General features: G+C 59.2%; 1 protein-coding gene across 5 annotated transcripts; it reads right to left on the bottom strand.

Moving 5' to 3' along the window:
• On the bottom strand, positions 1 to 13,703 carry Arhgap45 (Rho GTPase activating protein 45). Of its 5 annotated transcripts, none has more exons than XM_057773051.1 (24): positions 13,427 to 13,703; positions 12,455 to 12,721; positions 11,281 to 11,605; positions 8,898 to 9,041; positions 8,711 to 8,795; positions 8,553 to 8,625; positions 8,383 to 8,449; positions 8,171 to 8,308; positions 8,017 to 8,081; positions 7,765 to 7,875; positions 7,544 to 7,624; positions 5,963 to 6,151; positions 5,226 to 5,363; positions 4,550 to 4,740; positions 4,332 to 4,456; positions 4,159 to 4,236; positions 3,969 to 4,073; positions 3,715 to 3,887; positions 3,136 to 3,324; positions 2,924 to 3,061; positions 2,091 to 2,317; positions 1,795 to 2,005; positions 1,112 to 1,196; positions 1 to 802 (listed from the first exon to the last, which is right to left on the bottom strand). In XM_057773051.1, the coding sequence occupies exons 1-24, from the start codon at positions 13,565 to 13,567 to the stop codon at positions 486 to 488; spliced, it is 3,663 nt and encodes a 1,220-aa protein (XP_057629034.1). In that variant the 5' UTR covers positions 13,568 to 13,703; the 3' UTR covers positions 1 to 485. The 5 variants fall into 5 exon arrangements, with proteins under 5 accessions (XP_057629034.1, XP_057629035.1, XP_057629036.1 ...); XM_057773052.1 differs by having other exon boundaries at positions 5,286 to 5,363; XM_057773053.1 differs by having other exon boundaries at positions 12,640 to 12,721; positions 13,427 to 13,680.
• Between the last annotated feature and the right edge of the window lie 42 nt (positions 13,704 to 13,745).

Below are 13,745 nucleotides of genomic sequence, written 5' to 3'. Positions count from 1 at the left end.
TCGGTTGGTTAAGAACTTTATTTCAAGCAAAAAGGGGGTGCATGTGAAAAACTAATCCACTGCACCTGGGGAGAGGCCCACTGTACCCTCAGCTCTTCGCTATCTGTGCTTAGCTTTCTGCAAGAATCCCGACACCAGAGCTGCCCCAGTTCCGCACACAGAAGCCACGCCTGCACCACTACACGGTGTCCTGAGTGGGCGCCCATCCAGAATGACCAAGAAGGGTGTGGCTTGCACCCTGGGCTGATGGGGACCACAGGAGCAATGAGGGGACCATGGGAATCCAGCTGCTGCATCTGCACAGGCTCACTCCATCTGGGACCAATGCCCAGCCGAGTCAGGCCACACCCGACAGTGCCAGGGTACCAGAGCGCCCTGAAGTTCCTTTCTCAGTGTTCTGAGAAACCAGCCCTCCCAGTCAAGGGGCCTTAGTCACCCTTACAGTGGTTGGCAGTGGCTGACAGTCGCCACCATCACGACCCAGTTCAGACAAACTGTGGCCGCCGGTCCCCACTGGTGCCATATGTAATCTGCCCCCCTCGGAGCCGCATGGCAGGCAGAGGGACCCGTGCCGTGTTGTTGGACTGGTTGGTGTTGAAGGCCCACAGCTGCTGGCCTGGGTCTCCACCCTCCAGTTGCTCCTCGCTGCCACTGCGGCTCTGGGGACCTTCCTCCAGACCTGCCTCCACCTCCGGCTGCTCCAGGAAACTGAGGCGGTGCAGGGCGCTGGCGTCTGAGGATGACAGTGGGTCAGAGGCCTCTTCCAGCTCCGAGTCTGAGTCATTGGACGCCATTCGGGATTCTGTGGCCGAGAAAAAGGGATGCAGAGAGAGGGATGAGGAGAAACATAAAAACACAGAGACGACAGACCAAAAACAGAGCAGAACCCAAAAGACACAGTGGACAGAAACGTCTGTGGCCAAGGCTCAGCCGCCTTGGACTCCAACAACATCCCAGCCTGCTTTCCCTCACTGGCCCTCCCTTGGGTAGGCGGTCACCAACACAGTAAAGAAAAAAGTCAGTATATGGACAAGATGTCACCACACTGACATAGCCTGAGCTGTCTGCCCACACCCACTAGTCAGGGCCTGCGGGTCCCTCTGCCACTCACCTCGGCCTCCATCCTCAGCCTCCTGCAGGGGGAAGACAAGGCCCTCAGCAGTCTCCAGTTGGGCACACTGGGTGGATGCCCCCTCCTGAATTGTGGGAAGGTGTTAGGGGTGGGCTGGCTCTAGCAGGCCCCACTCCACTTCCATCCTGTCAACCTTCCTTCCTCCCTCCCTCCTTCCTCCCTCCCTCCTTCCTTCCTTCTCTGTAGCTTTGGGGCCTGTCCCGGAACTAGCTCTTGTAGACCAGGCTGTCTTCGGATATCCGCCCGCCTCTGCCTCCAGAGTGCTGGATTAAAGGCATGCGCCACCATCACCTGGTTTAGATTTTTACATTTTTTAATAATTTACTTTTTTGAGATAAGGTCTCATGGCTGGTCTGGAGCTCACAGAGATCTGCCTGCCCAGCCTCTCCAGTGCTGGGATTAAAGATGCTTTTGTTTTTCAGATATAGGTACATAAGGTTCTCATGTAGCCCAGGCTAGCTTCAGACTTGTTCTGTGGCTGAGGATGGCCTTGAACTCCTGGACCTTCCTCCACCTCTGAGTGCTGGGATGAGAGACCCACAAAGCAGCCTGGTTTCCTGGTGCTGGGGGTGGACTCGGGTTCCTGTAGGCTAGGCTGGCGCTCTACTACTGACCTGTACCCACCCATCATGTCGTGTGTCACCACCCATAGTTTTCTTTACCTGGCCGCCAGGTACCTCCTCTGGCTCCTCCTCAAAGACCAGGCCATAGTGGACAATCAGAGTCTCAATGACACGGGCCTGGTGCGGGTAGTCTACCAGGGAGGAGAGGGACACGGTGGCTTCCGTGGGCCGCGGCCGCAGCAGCGTGGGCCCGAAAACGATGCCCAGGTTCCCAGGGGTCATCTTATTGTCCTGCTCCACTTCCACGATCCTGGAGTGGGGAGCAGTCAGGGATGGATGTGAGTGGGTGTTTCCAGGGACCCCCAGCCAGCTCTGCTCCCTGCCGGGGACCTCACCTTCGTAGGTGCCTCAGCAGGTACAACAGTGTGGCCCGGTTTTCCGCAGGCAAGTCCCGCATGAGCTCACGCAGGCGGCCGACCATGGCTAAGGCTGCGGCGTCACTCTCGGACCCGTCCTGCCGGCCCCGGCTCGCAGCCTTGGCCTCAGCCTCTGCCTTTAGGCTCTCCTTGGCTAGCCCCACCAGCTCATGGTAAAAGCGAAAAGAGATGAGGGGCTCCGGCAGCTACAGGATGACACATTCAGATAGAGGTCACAGGCCTGGCCTGGCAAGGGTGAGCACCTGACGCGGCCAGGCCCCTGCCAGGCTCTGGGCGAGCCCCGAAATTAGGGCCCACCCACTACGGCCTTAAGGCCTTGTCCATTAGCCTTAGCCACCCCTAATAGATCAAGCCTAACTCAGCCCCGCCTCTGTACCCATCACCCCTAGCCACACTCACCAGCTCAGACCCTGATTCGAGCGCCTGCCCAGATGACCACGCCCATCACACTAGGGGCCCACCCACCGCAGTGTCTGAGTCCACCAGGTCCCTTGTCCCTGTCTCAGACCTTCGCTGCTCCTAGCTCTCCCACATAGCCACACCCTCCGGCACAAAGCCGAGATGCTGCTAGGCCCCTGTGGATGCCGGCCTTCCATAGCCACACCACCCAGCTCTTGCCACGTCTATTAGCACGGGCTGTGACCCTCTCCCACCCGCGATACCACTCCAACCCACCACCCTAAACTCACACTTGGGGCCCCTCCCCTGCAGCCCCTGACTTCCCTCAGGTCCTTGCTCCAACTTGGCCACGCCCCTCCCCTCCCACAGACCACGCCCCCAGTTTCCCTCACCTGCCGCAGGTACAGCTTTAGGACATTGCTGATGTCGTGGGGTGAGGCCTGAGACATCTCCACCAGCTCTTTGCCATTCTCAAAGGCCTGGCACAGCTTCTCCACGCGCGTTTTCACGCCGTTGACCCGGTAGATCCCCTGGGGAGCCGACAGTCACTCTCAAACCGGCCTTGCACCAGCTCCCTGTCCCCCTTCCCGTCCCAGGGCCTCACCTTGGTGTGTAGGGCCCGCCGTTCAATCTCACAGACACATTTTTTGACAATGAAGGGCACGCCATCAGGGGTGCTGCGGGCTGCATGGCTGAAGTCCTGTCCAAACAGCTGCAGGCGGCCCTGAAGCTTCTTGTGGCCACACTGGATGGCCAGAGTCTCCAAACACTTTTTGTGACAAGCCAGACAGCACTGGAAGACAGCAAAATGGGGCTCTTCCAGACGCCCATCGTAAAGGCCAGGCCCCACTTCCAGCCTCCTTCCGAAACCCTAGCGCCTCTGCACTCGCCAAGCCCTCGGCCTGGAGGGGTCTCGTCGGACTAAAACCTCCCCAGCCCTCTGCGGTCCATTTTGATCTTTCTGAGGCAGGGTCTCACGTAGCCCAGGCTGGCTCCGGACTTGTTATGTAGTCAAGGATGGACCTTGAACTCCTCCTACGTCCTCGTCCCCGGAGCTGGGGTGACCGACAGGGGTGCACCATCGAGGCCTACTCTTTGTGAAACTGAGAATGAAGCCCAGAGCTGCGTGCACGCCAGCCCCATCCTCACGGCACCCGGCCCGGGGCGCCAGGTCCCCACACACCTCCTCGCACTCAGCTCCCTGGAAGTACACATAACTATTGCACTCTCTGCACTTGGCCGGCGCGCGCAGCTTCCGAAGTCGGTGTGTGCGAGCCGCCTTGGACAGCCCCACGTGGCGGAAGGGCCCACTGGGCATGGCCACAGGTAACTCAGGGTCCATACCATTGAGGTCAGCTGTGGACAGGAGGAAAGGCCAGCTGGATAAATCATGTTCATGCGCCTTCCACTGTTCCGGTCCCTTTGGGGGTCCCTCACCTGAATCAAAGGCTGAGACCACCAAGCCAGCTTCCTGATCCACCAGCTCCTCACTGGACGACATGGTCCCACTGGACGATGTGCGATCGAACTTCTTCAAGTCCCCTAATGGGAAACAGTGTTAGACAGTGGAACCAGCTGGCCCGGCCAGGGACTCCCCTACGTGACATGCACCCAGGCACCTCTTTACCTGAGCTGGCGTCCAGGCCAACTTCGGGGTCTGAGATGGAGATAGGCCAGGATTTGTGGACCTGGTGACCACGCCCAGCTGAGGGAGGAAAGAGGGATGAGGAACGACTCTCCACTTGGGGAAGCCGGGCCACCTGAACGCAGCGTCTGCTCTGTCCACCTGTGCACACTCACCCCTGTGGTCCTTGCTGGGAGCCCCCTCGGAGGCGCCACCTTCCTCGGGGGGACTGCCTGCAGCTTCGGGTCCTGTAGCATCCTCAGGGTTGAAGCTGCCCTTCCGTGTACGCATGATGGGGGACCTGGTGGGAGAGAGGTGTAAGAGGATCTCCCCCACTCCGAGCCATACCACCCACACCCTACTGCAAGTGTGTGGCTGCACCCAGTGGAGGTACCAGGCGTTGGCGGAGACATGAGGCTCAAAGTCGTAGCGCACATCGGGCTCCTCGCCTCGCTGCAACTGACGCACGTGCGACGCATACTGTTGGCCCGGGTCGTAGAGCTTACTGCTCTCGCAGAGCATCTGAAAGTGCACGGGCAGGGGAGCTGTCTGCATGTGCATCAGCTGGTAATAGGAGATGGTGGCCTGCGGGGAGCAGGGTGTGACATCAGAGGCTGTGGCTGTGCCTGTAGCCACGCCCACATCAACAAGCCCCTCCCACAGCTCACTCCCCCATGTCTGAACGGCACTCGGCTCCTCCTTCTGTCCCTAAATCACACCATTGTACAGCACCTACCAGACCCTCCTCCAGCCCTCTAAGCCCCGCAGCTCAGAAAGCTTTCCCTGTTGACCGCCCCAGCTGCTAAACCACACCCTTCAAAGGACTAACCAGGCCAGCCCCCTGCACTCTGCCCCTCCAAGTCCGCCCCCCCCCCCCCCCCGTCCCAGGACACCTTCCATGGCCACCCTAACCTGGCTGAGACCCTGCTGTACTTGTAACAGGCAGATATGTCCTAGCCATGACCCCTGAGACGTGCCCCACCCCAACACCCCACTAGAATCCACACACGCACCAAACACCGCCCACAGCCACCTCTCCAAGCTCAGCCTGCCCAGTGCCTGCCACACACCGACTTTATGGTCTGATCACTCTGCCTGATGACCTCCTGGATCTGCCGCAGCGCTGTCACCTTTGTGTCCTCGAGCTCCTGTTTCTGTGTCTTTGCGTCCGCCACGCACGTGCGATAAGTGGCCATTGCCTCCTCGGCCTGAGGGGGCGAAGGTCAGTGAGGGTTTTGACACAGAAATACCAGAAGAAACCCGCATGATGGGCACAACTGTCTCCACAGAAACTAGGGAGGCGGAGGGACAGCCTGGGAAATTTAGAGAGACTGTCTCTAGATACATTTTAAGAGGACCAAGGACATGGCTCATGAGGGAAGCCTCCGCCTAGAATCCCAGTGAGGGGCTGGGGGCGTGGTCAGGGTGGAGCCCCGCCTAGAATCCCCAGGGGGGCCGGAGGCGTGGTCGGGGTGGAGCCCCGCCTAGAATTCCCAGTGAGGGCTGGGGGCGTGGTCAGGGTAGAGCCTCGCCTAGAATCCCCAGTGAGGGGCTGGGGGCGTGGTCGGGGTAGAGCCCCGCCTAGAATCCCTAGTGAGGGGCTGGGGGCGTTGTTCAGAGCACTTACAGGTGGAAAGGCCCAGAGGTTCATTCTCAGTACAGTTAAAAATTAATAAAGAAATAGTAAGAAGGAGCTGGCGTAGGTGGTGGGAAGGACAGAGGACCGGAGGTGGCAACTGCGCAGGCGCAAGGCCCCGGGAGGCCCCTGCTCCAGGTCTTGTCTTCTAGGCCCCTCCTGCTAAGGCACCTTGTTTTTGGCCTCCTCCTCCAGCCGCCGCCTTTTGTCCAGGGCCTTGGAGGCTGCAGTCCCCGCTCCTGGGCCTGTGCCCTGTTGCTCCTCCTCGGCTTTGGCTACCTGGAGCCGGGCTTTGTCGTGGTCTTCGCAGCGTTGTTTGTAGCCCTGCTTGGCCTTGCGCAGGTTGGCCTCTGCCTCTTGCTGCAAGAGAAAAGAGGAGCTCCAGCCTGCGCAGCCTTTGCCCCTCCTCGCCAGCAAGGACCCCACGTTCCCACCCAACCAGCAGGGGACCTTGACTGGGGACACTTGGGAGGGTGCGTGCCGTGGGATCACACAGGGAAACCGAGGCACGACTTGGAGCTGAATAGAAACACAAACTGAGTCATCTCCCGGCTCCCATGCCAGGTCTCAGAAGGTTTCACTTCTGTCTTCCGGATGAAAACAGAGCCGCCCAGGCAGGAAGCCAAGCACCCTGGGGTGGCCAGACACACTGAGTCAGAAACTAACGGGTCTGGGTGGGGGAAGCCCGCACCCCACAGCCTGAAAGACAGAAACCTAAACACGAAGGCCAGGGCTCCAGCTGAGACTCAGCTTCTCAGAGGCAGAGCTCAAACTCAGCCTGGGTTATAAACCTCCAGCCTGGCAGCGGTGGCGCAGCCTTTAATCCCAGCACTTGGGAGGCAGAGGCAGGAGGATCTCTGTGAGTTTGAGGCCAGCCTGGTCTACAGAGCTAGTTCCAGGACAGCCAAGGGAAACAACACAGAGAAACCCTGACTCAAAAAACTAAACAAATGAAAAAAGTCTCCTTCCCCAGGGGTGACATATCAGATATTCACATTGAGATTCATTATAACAGCAAAATTAATGATGAAATCACAAAAATTCTTTATGGCTGTAAGCACCACAGCACAGGAAGGCTGAGAACCACTGGTTTAACAGGTAAAGAAAGGCACTTGCCCCACGATGAAGGACCTAAATCTCTGGGTCCGTAGGGTGGGGGAGAGAACTGATGCTCACAAGTTGTTCTCTGACCTCCAGGTGTGTGCTGCGGTATCTCCACCCCCACCAAATAAACTAAATAAAAATAATAAAAAGAAATTAAAATCTGATGGCGAGAGAGAGAGTCTCTACGTAGCTCTAGCTGTTCTGCACTCACTCTGTAGACCAGGCTGGCCTAGAACTCCCAGAGATCCGCCTGCCTCTGCCTCCCGAGTGCTGGGATTAAAGGTGTGCACCTTTGGGCCTGTCCTGTGCCCCCCCCCCCTTGTACTTTTGATTCAGTTCGGTTACCAGGCTACAGAGCCCCTGGGATCCACCCGTCCTGCTGCCCCAGGGCTGGGGTTCACTCATGCACACTGCCACGCCTGGCTTTTATGTGAGTGCTGGCCGCATGGGGTCCCCATGTTTCCCCACGAGTCATCACCCCAGCCACCTTCGTGCCTTTAAATCGCCCCAAAGAAAAATGGAACCAATGTGTACAGACATGGAGTGTACACTTGTCCAAGACTGTGCCTCAGTTTCCCTCCTCTGCGGAGCGCAGGGAACATGCTGTGTAGCCGGGTGCTGTGGCTGTAAACCCATCCCTGGGCCTACCAGCTTCCTCTGTGCGCGGTGCCAAGATTCTTTGATCTCCTTCCTGCGTCTCTCATGCTCCAACCGCCTCAGCGTCAGGGGCTAAGAGGGACAGGAACCGTGAGCACTGGGCCGTGAGTGGCATCCCCACCCAGTAGCCCACCTCACGGGGCTCAGCCCACCTCACCGGGGCTCAGCCCACCTCACCCGGGCTCAGCCCACCTCACCGGGGCTCAGCCCACCTGCATGAACGTCTGGGTCTGCAGTGTGCCCACGGCCTGCACCATGCCATGACCAAACTCCAGATCCTGCTCCAGGGCCAGCGCGTAGATGGACAAGAGGGGCATGTGGGGCTGCAGGGCGAGACGGCGGGTCACCAGGCCAGCATGCAACCCAACAGAAATCTTCAGAAGCAGTAGGAGGGAGCAGCCAGGGCCGTCGAATTCCTACACATCCTTCACATACCCCTTCCCCACCCGCTTAGCCCAGCCTACCTCATGAGTGACGCTCTGTCTGCAGCTGTGGACAATCTTCTGTAGACCTTTGGCAAACTCCATCTCTGCCAGGGATGGGCGTGCAGAATGAGGCTTCAGAAATGACCTCCCCAGGCCCCCCACAACCCTGTCCTGGTATCTCCTCGCCCCTCACCCAGAGTGGTCCGCTTGTCCAGGTAGCCGATGAGGTCTTTCATGTACTTGGCCATGTCTTTGGCGTACTGTAGGGCGGCGTCCACGCCCCCCTCGCAGCGCTGCAGAAGGATGTCCACCTCCTTAGGGGGCAGGCAGCCTATGAGGGGACAGTGCTCAGTCCCGATGGCCACCACCCCTGTCCTGCGGCCCCCACACCCCAGAGGCACTCACCCTCCTCAGGTTCCTCCACACCGGGCGGGGACCCCTCGCTGCTGGGTCCATAAAGGTTCTCCATGGACTGCGTGAGGAAGAACATCCCGTTCCAGGACGCGGAGCCTCTGCCCTGCCCCTTCTTTGCCGGCACCCTCTATGGCTCCCCATGTGGGCTGCCCTCCGCTTACCTGGCTGGGGTCCCCGGGGGGCACGGCCAGAAGGGTACTGCTGTCCACTTCACCCAAAAGGAACTCAGAGACACTACAGGGTGGGATGCGGGTGTCGTTCCAGAGGTTCACGAGCTCTACTCCCCGACCCCACTGTGCCCCCACGGTCCCGGGCTCACGTGCAGCTGAAGGACACAGCGATGGTCTCCAGGGCCTTCTCAAACTCCCGTTTATCCGCTTCGTTGTTGCTCTCGTAATGAAAAGCTGAGGGGCGGAGAGGAGGTACGAAGGCTTCATCAAATCCCTATGCACCCTGCAAAACCCAGCTAAAGATACTCCCCTCCTGTAAGCCTTTCCCTGGCTGACCTTTGACCTTGGCAATGAGCGTGCCGGCAGCTGTGAGCGTCTCCACGGTGTTCAGGAGTGGGTATCTGGAGATGACCTGGCGCATCACGCGCAGGGCTTCGCCTAGGCACTCATGGGCCAGGGGCCGGCGGGCCTCAAGGAGGTCTGCAGGGTAGAGTGAGCGAGCGTGGCTAAGAAGGAAGGGACTGGCTCCAATCTTCCCAGAGGTGAGGTGGGGGGGGGGGAATGAGGCAGAGGTTTCCCCAAGCAACTCTGTTAATTTCACCCTCTCCCAGCGTTCCAACCGGAGGGAGGTAGTGTCACCTCCCCGTTCTTACTGCAGACATGGAAGGCGAGGCTCAAAGAGTGAAAGACAGGCTGCTGGCCCGTGGTGCACACCTTTAATCCCAGCACTCGGGAGGCAGAGGCAAGCGGATCTCTATGAGTTCGAGGCCAGCCTGGTCTACAGAGTGAGTTCGAGGACAGCCAGGGCTACAAGAGAAAGCCTGTCTCCAAAACCCAAACCAAACCAAACCAAAGAGCAAAAGCCATTTGCTAATGGTCACACGGCTCTCCCTGTGCCACAGCCCTAGAAGGACCCTGCCTGGGATGACAGGCCCGTGACACCTCAGTCCTCTCGCCTCTGTCCTCAAAGGTACAAAATCGGAAGGAGGGGTTTTCCACCGCACAGTTCGAGCAAGCACAAGCCCTTGGCAAGATGACAGGGCACTGAGGACAGGAGATCCTCCAGACAGAACCTGGAAATGCTCCCTGGTTTTCTGCAGCACCAGGCCCCGCGGAATGCCACCCTGGAGGCGATGCCCTCCACATTTTTGTGGCCAGAATGGGAGGCGGAGGACTGGGAAGCTGCGCTGCCTCCTGGGACGTTCTAGGCAGGCACGCACGAACCCCTTTGGGTCGCCGGGGTCCCTGCAGCTCCACGCATAGGCCTCCTTCGAAGCGTGATGACACCCGGGATGCAGCCGAGAGGAGCGCGGAGTCCCTGGCCACCTCTGGGGGCCGTGCAAAGACCTTGAGCACGCACGTGTGCGTGCGTGTGCGCGGTCCCGGCCCTGGGTAGGGCAACCCACACCTTGCACTGTCCTCTCACCTTGGGACCCCGTTTGGCAGCGCTGGGGGCCGTGGTCCAGCACCGGGCGCAACATCCCACAGACACACATGGCTCAGGGATGCAGGAAAGGACGGATGCTAGTGTGTGGCCCAGGGACCCGGGTCCTGAGCGTCTGGGGTCTTCAGACCGCTGGCCAACAGCCAAACCGGCTTAAGCCGGTCGTCAGGCCCCGCCTCCTTCTGGGAACAGTCCCACCCCCTATGCTCCATAGGCCCGCGCAAGGCCGTTTCCTAACCGTGGAGGAGGAGGAATTTGGCTGCAAATGAGTGTGGGGTTTGCGGGGAAACTGAGGCTCAGAGTTGGAAGTCCAGTGCACGAGAAGGCTCCAGAGAAAGGGCCTCGCGGTGGCCAGTTGCTGTCTCAAATGCACCTTGACGACTATCTGGGGGTTGTGTTCCTGTCCTGTTTAGAGAAACCCAGCCCCAGAGGCGGGTACACTGGTGATCCACGTCCTGCTAAGGCTTGGGGTCACAGCCAGCCGGTGACCTCGCGCTCCAGGCCAACATCCAAGGATGCTTGGGTGCGGAAGGCCAGTAGATTAGGGCTTCCCCAGAAAAGCAGACTCAGCCCCCTCTCCGGAGACCGGCTGCTCCCATCCTCTCTGGGAGCCGCCTTGAAGCCCCCCCTCCCGTAAGGCGGGGCCCAGGTCTCGATCTCCCTGTGTCTGTGCGGTGGGGAGGTTGAGGGGGAGTGGGGTTGGGCGCTGGGTACAGCGCTGACGTGTGGTTTCCGGGGAGCAGCTAGTGGGGGCGCTGAGGCTGGTGCCTGACCCATCTCTCTGGGCTGCTGGAGACAAACAGGAAGGAGGTGAAAATAACTCTGGAGGAAACCGAGCCGTCAGCAACCGCGTGCGGGAGAAAACGGAACCTTAGGCCTTGGGCCACTCACTCCCAGTGAGTGCTCTGCCCTCTGCCTTAACACCTTCCGAGTTCCCCCGCGCCCACAACATTGCACCCAAGGTCCTTCAGCCTCTGCAGCCTAAGGCATTCCCCCTGTCGGTCCTACAAATCCCTCAGAACCGAGTTGATGCGAACACTTCTTCCTGCAACTTATTTGAAGCCTCCTCGTGGCCCTCTCCTTCTTTCTTTCTTTTTCATCTTTTTCTTTTTTTATTCTGTTCTTTTTCTATTCTTTCTTTTTTTTCCCCTTTTGAGACAGGGTCTCACTGTGTAACTCTGGCTGACATGGAACTCACAGAGGTCTCCTGCCTCAGTGCTGGGACGCAAAGCTTGCCCCTCTCCTGTTTAAACAGTGCCAGTCAGGAATTCTCACCATCTCGCAGCACAAACTCCTTGAGTTTCTCCAAGCCCTCAGCAAAGCGGGCCACATCAGCCAACAGGGTCGAGATGTCTTCTACACCATCAGGGAAAGGTCCCTCACTGGGAGGCTCTCCAGGGCTGGCAGCAGACAGGGGGCTTCGGTATCCCCGGCCCAGGGTCCAGGTGGCAGCCCCTGAGAGTGGGAAGCCGGCAGCACTGGCATGGCGGCTCAGGCTGGTGGGTCTTTTGAGTGTGCCTGTGGCCTTGGCCCCTGTGGACAGGGATGTGGCTGGTGGCTCCAGACCGGAAGCCTCTGGACCTTCCCTCTTGGACAGTTCCTGGGAGGGTATAGGGGAGAAGAATCAAGGGGGAGTCTTTTCTTTTTTTTTTTGTTTTTGTTTTTGTTTTTGTTTTGTTTTTCGAGACAGGTTTTTCTGTGTATCCCTAGCTGTCCTGGAACTAGCTCTTGTAGACCATGCTGGCCTCGAACTCACAGAGATCTGCCTGCCTCTGCCTCCCGAGTGCTGGAATTAAAAGCGTGGGCCACCACTGCCCAGCTTCAAGGGGGATTCGTTATCCTGAAAACTGCCTCCGTTTCCCCAGAACTTACTCATGGTGTCAGAGGTCAGGGGGCAGAGATTTGAAAGCTTCTCCCCCCCTACACCTGTTACCCAACATCCTCCTCTTTTTAGCTTTCACAAACAACCGTCCCTACCCAAACCACAGCCTGGGGCGGGGCCTGTATAGGCACAGGAGGGAGGGGCACCCCACTTCCTGGTGGGGGTGGGGAGGGCCCTCGTGGGTCTCCTGCCTTCTAGCCACCCCAGACTTCTCCATGGGTGTCCACTCTCCAGAAAATGGATAACTCCTGAGACCTGGATCAGGAGTTATCAGGCCCCTGCATCCCTGCACACCCCCAGACCCGGTAGAGATACCCCTAAACTCTACAAACACCCAACAGCTCAGCAGGCATATTCAAGTCCTGAAGAAACTCAGAGACCCTCTAAATCTGCCCTGCACACCTGTACCTCAATCCCACACCCTTTTCCCCATTGGCTTCCAGAACCCTAAAATTGCTCCAACCCCAACTTCCAGAGAATCAAACACGCCCGTGGGCTCCAGTACCCGCTCTGCCCACTGCTCAGACAGAGTCATTCCTGGTAAAGACGGCCAAAGGCCACCCCTACCGTCAAGCGGACTCCCGGGTTCAGGCCTCTTCGCGCCGCCTGCCATCCTGCCTGTTGGGGACTGTAGCTGGTGCGGGTTCCCCACCGGGGGCCCAGCATGATGCTGTAATCGCACCTTGTGCCTAGCAGCGGCCACGGGCTGTGGGTGTCATCCCGAGTCCCCGCCCGTCCTGGGCTCCACTCACCCCTGAGGAAGACTGTGGGTTGGGGCTCCCCGCGCGGTTCTTTTTGGAAATAGAGGGGGTTTTCATAAGTTCTCGCTTCTTCCTAGAGAACATGGTGGAGCCAGTCCCGTGGCCTCAGGTGTGGGCAGCAGGTCTGGGCCTCTCAACCCTGTAGTTCCTGGGGCTGGCCGGCTCTGGACCACATTGCTCAGGGCCACCCCCTCCCCAGCTGTCAGACCCACGTGACGGGCCTGGCCCTCATTGGTGCGCAAGTCCCCAGCACAGGAAAAGGCCCCCAGCAGAAGGAGGGGGGAGGGAGGTGATACTGTAGACCCGCCCCCCCTCCCGTGCGACTGTCCTGGGTGCCGGTTCTGAGAGGGCTCCTCTGCACTGCGGCTCTGACACGGGCTCCCCACAGCAGGCATCTTCCCTTTGCTCTAGCCATTGCTGGGACCATCGCTGGGACGCACTGTCCCAGAGGCTGTCGGGAAGAGCAGTCTCACACTCATAGCGACACACGGGGACACAGAAGAGGAGGAATGGAGGCTCACACAGATCCAGCAGACACCACCCGAAGGTGACCCCCCACTTCCTACAGTCTCCTGGAGACCACAGGACAGGAAGGTGCCCCGACTGGCTTCTACCCCTCTCATCCTACAGCCCGGAAGCCCCACTGCCCTGCTGGTCTCCCCTTGGCTCCTGTTCTCACCCTGCCTTCCGCATCCCAGTTTTGAGCCTCTCAGGGTGACTCCCAGAGGCCCATCTAGTTTAGACACCCCACCCCTTAACTATCCAGACCCCCACTGACCTCAGCCACACTGGGTGGCTCTCCAGGACACAGCCCAGGAAGGCCACAGCCCGCGGTGCCCAGTCCTGCTCTCCAAGCTCTGGTCCAACCGCAAACCCAGCCAAGTAGCCCCTTGAGGGTCCCATGCTTCCCCCCACTCATAGCTGGACGGCTGGGGTGGGGTTGGGAATTGTCTCAGGATGAGGGCTGGCTGGCTCTGAGGTGGGTTTCTGGTCTGGCCAGAAAAGCTCCAGGGTCCTCTAAGCCATCTGGGAAATTCCCCAAGCCTGACCTCATCTCTACTTCATGGTTAGAAACACTCACAAGTCCCACCCTTGGG

Source organism: Chionomys nivalis, chromosome 6 (genome assembly GCF_950005125.1).
Source record: "Chionomys nivalis chromosome 6, mChiNiv1.1, whole genome shotgun sequence".
NCBI lineage: Eukaryota > Metazoa > Chordata > Mammalia > Rodentia > Cricetidae > Chionomys > Chionomys nivalis.
The sequence above is the reverse complement of the archived record's forward strand: the minus strand, read 5'-3'. Positions and strand labels throughout refer to the sequence as shown.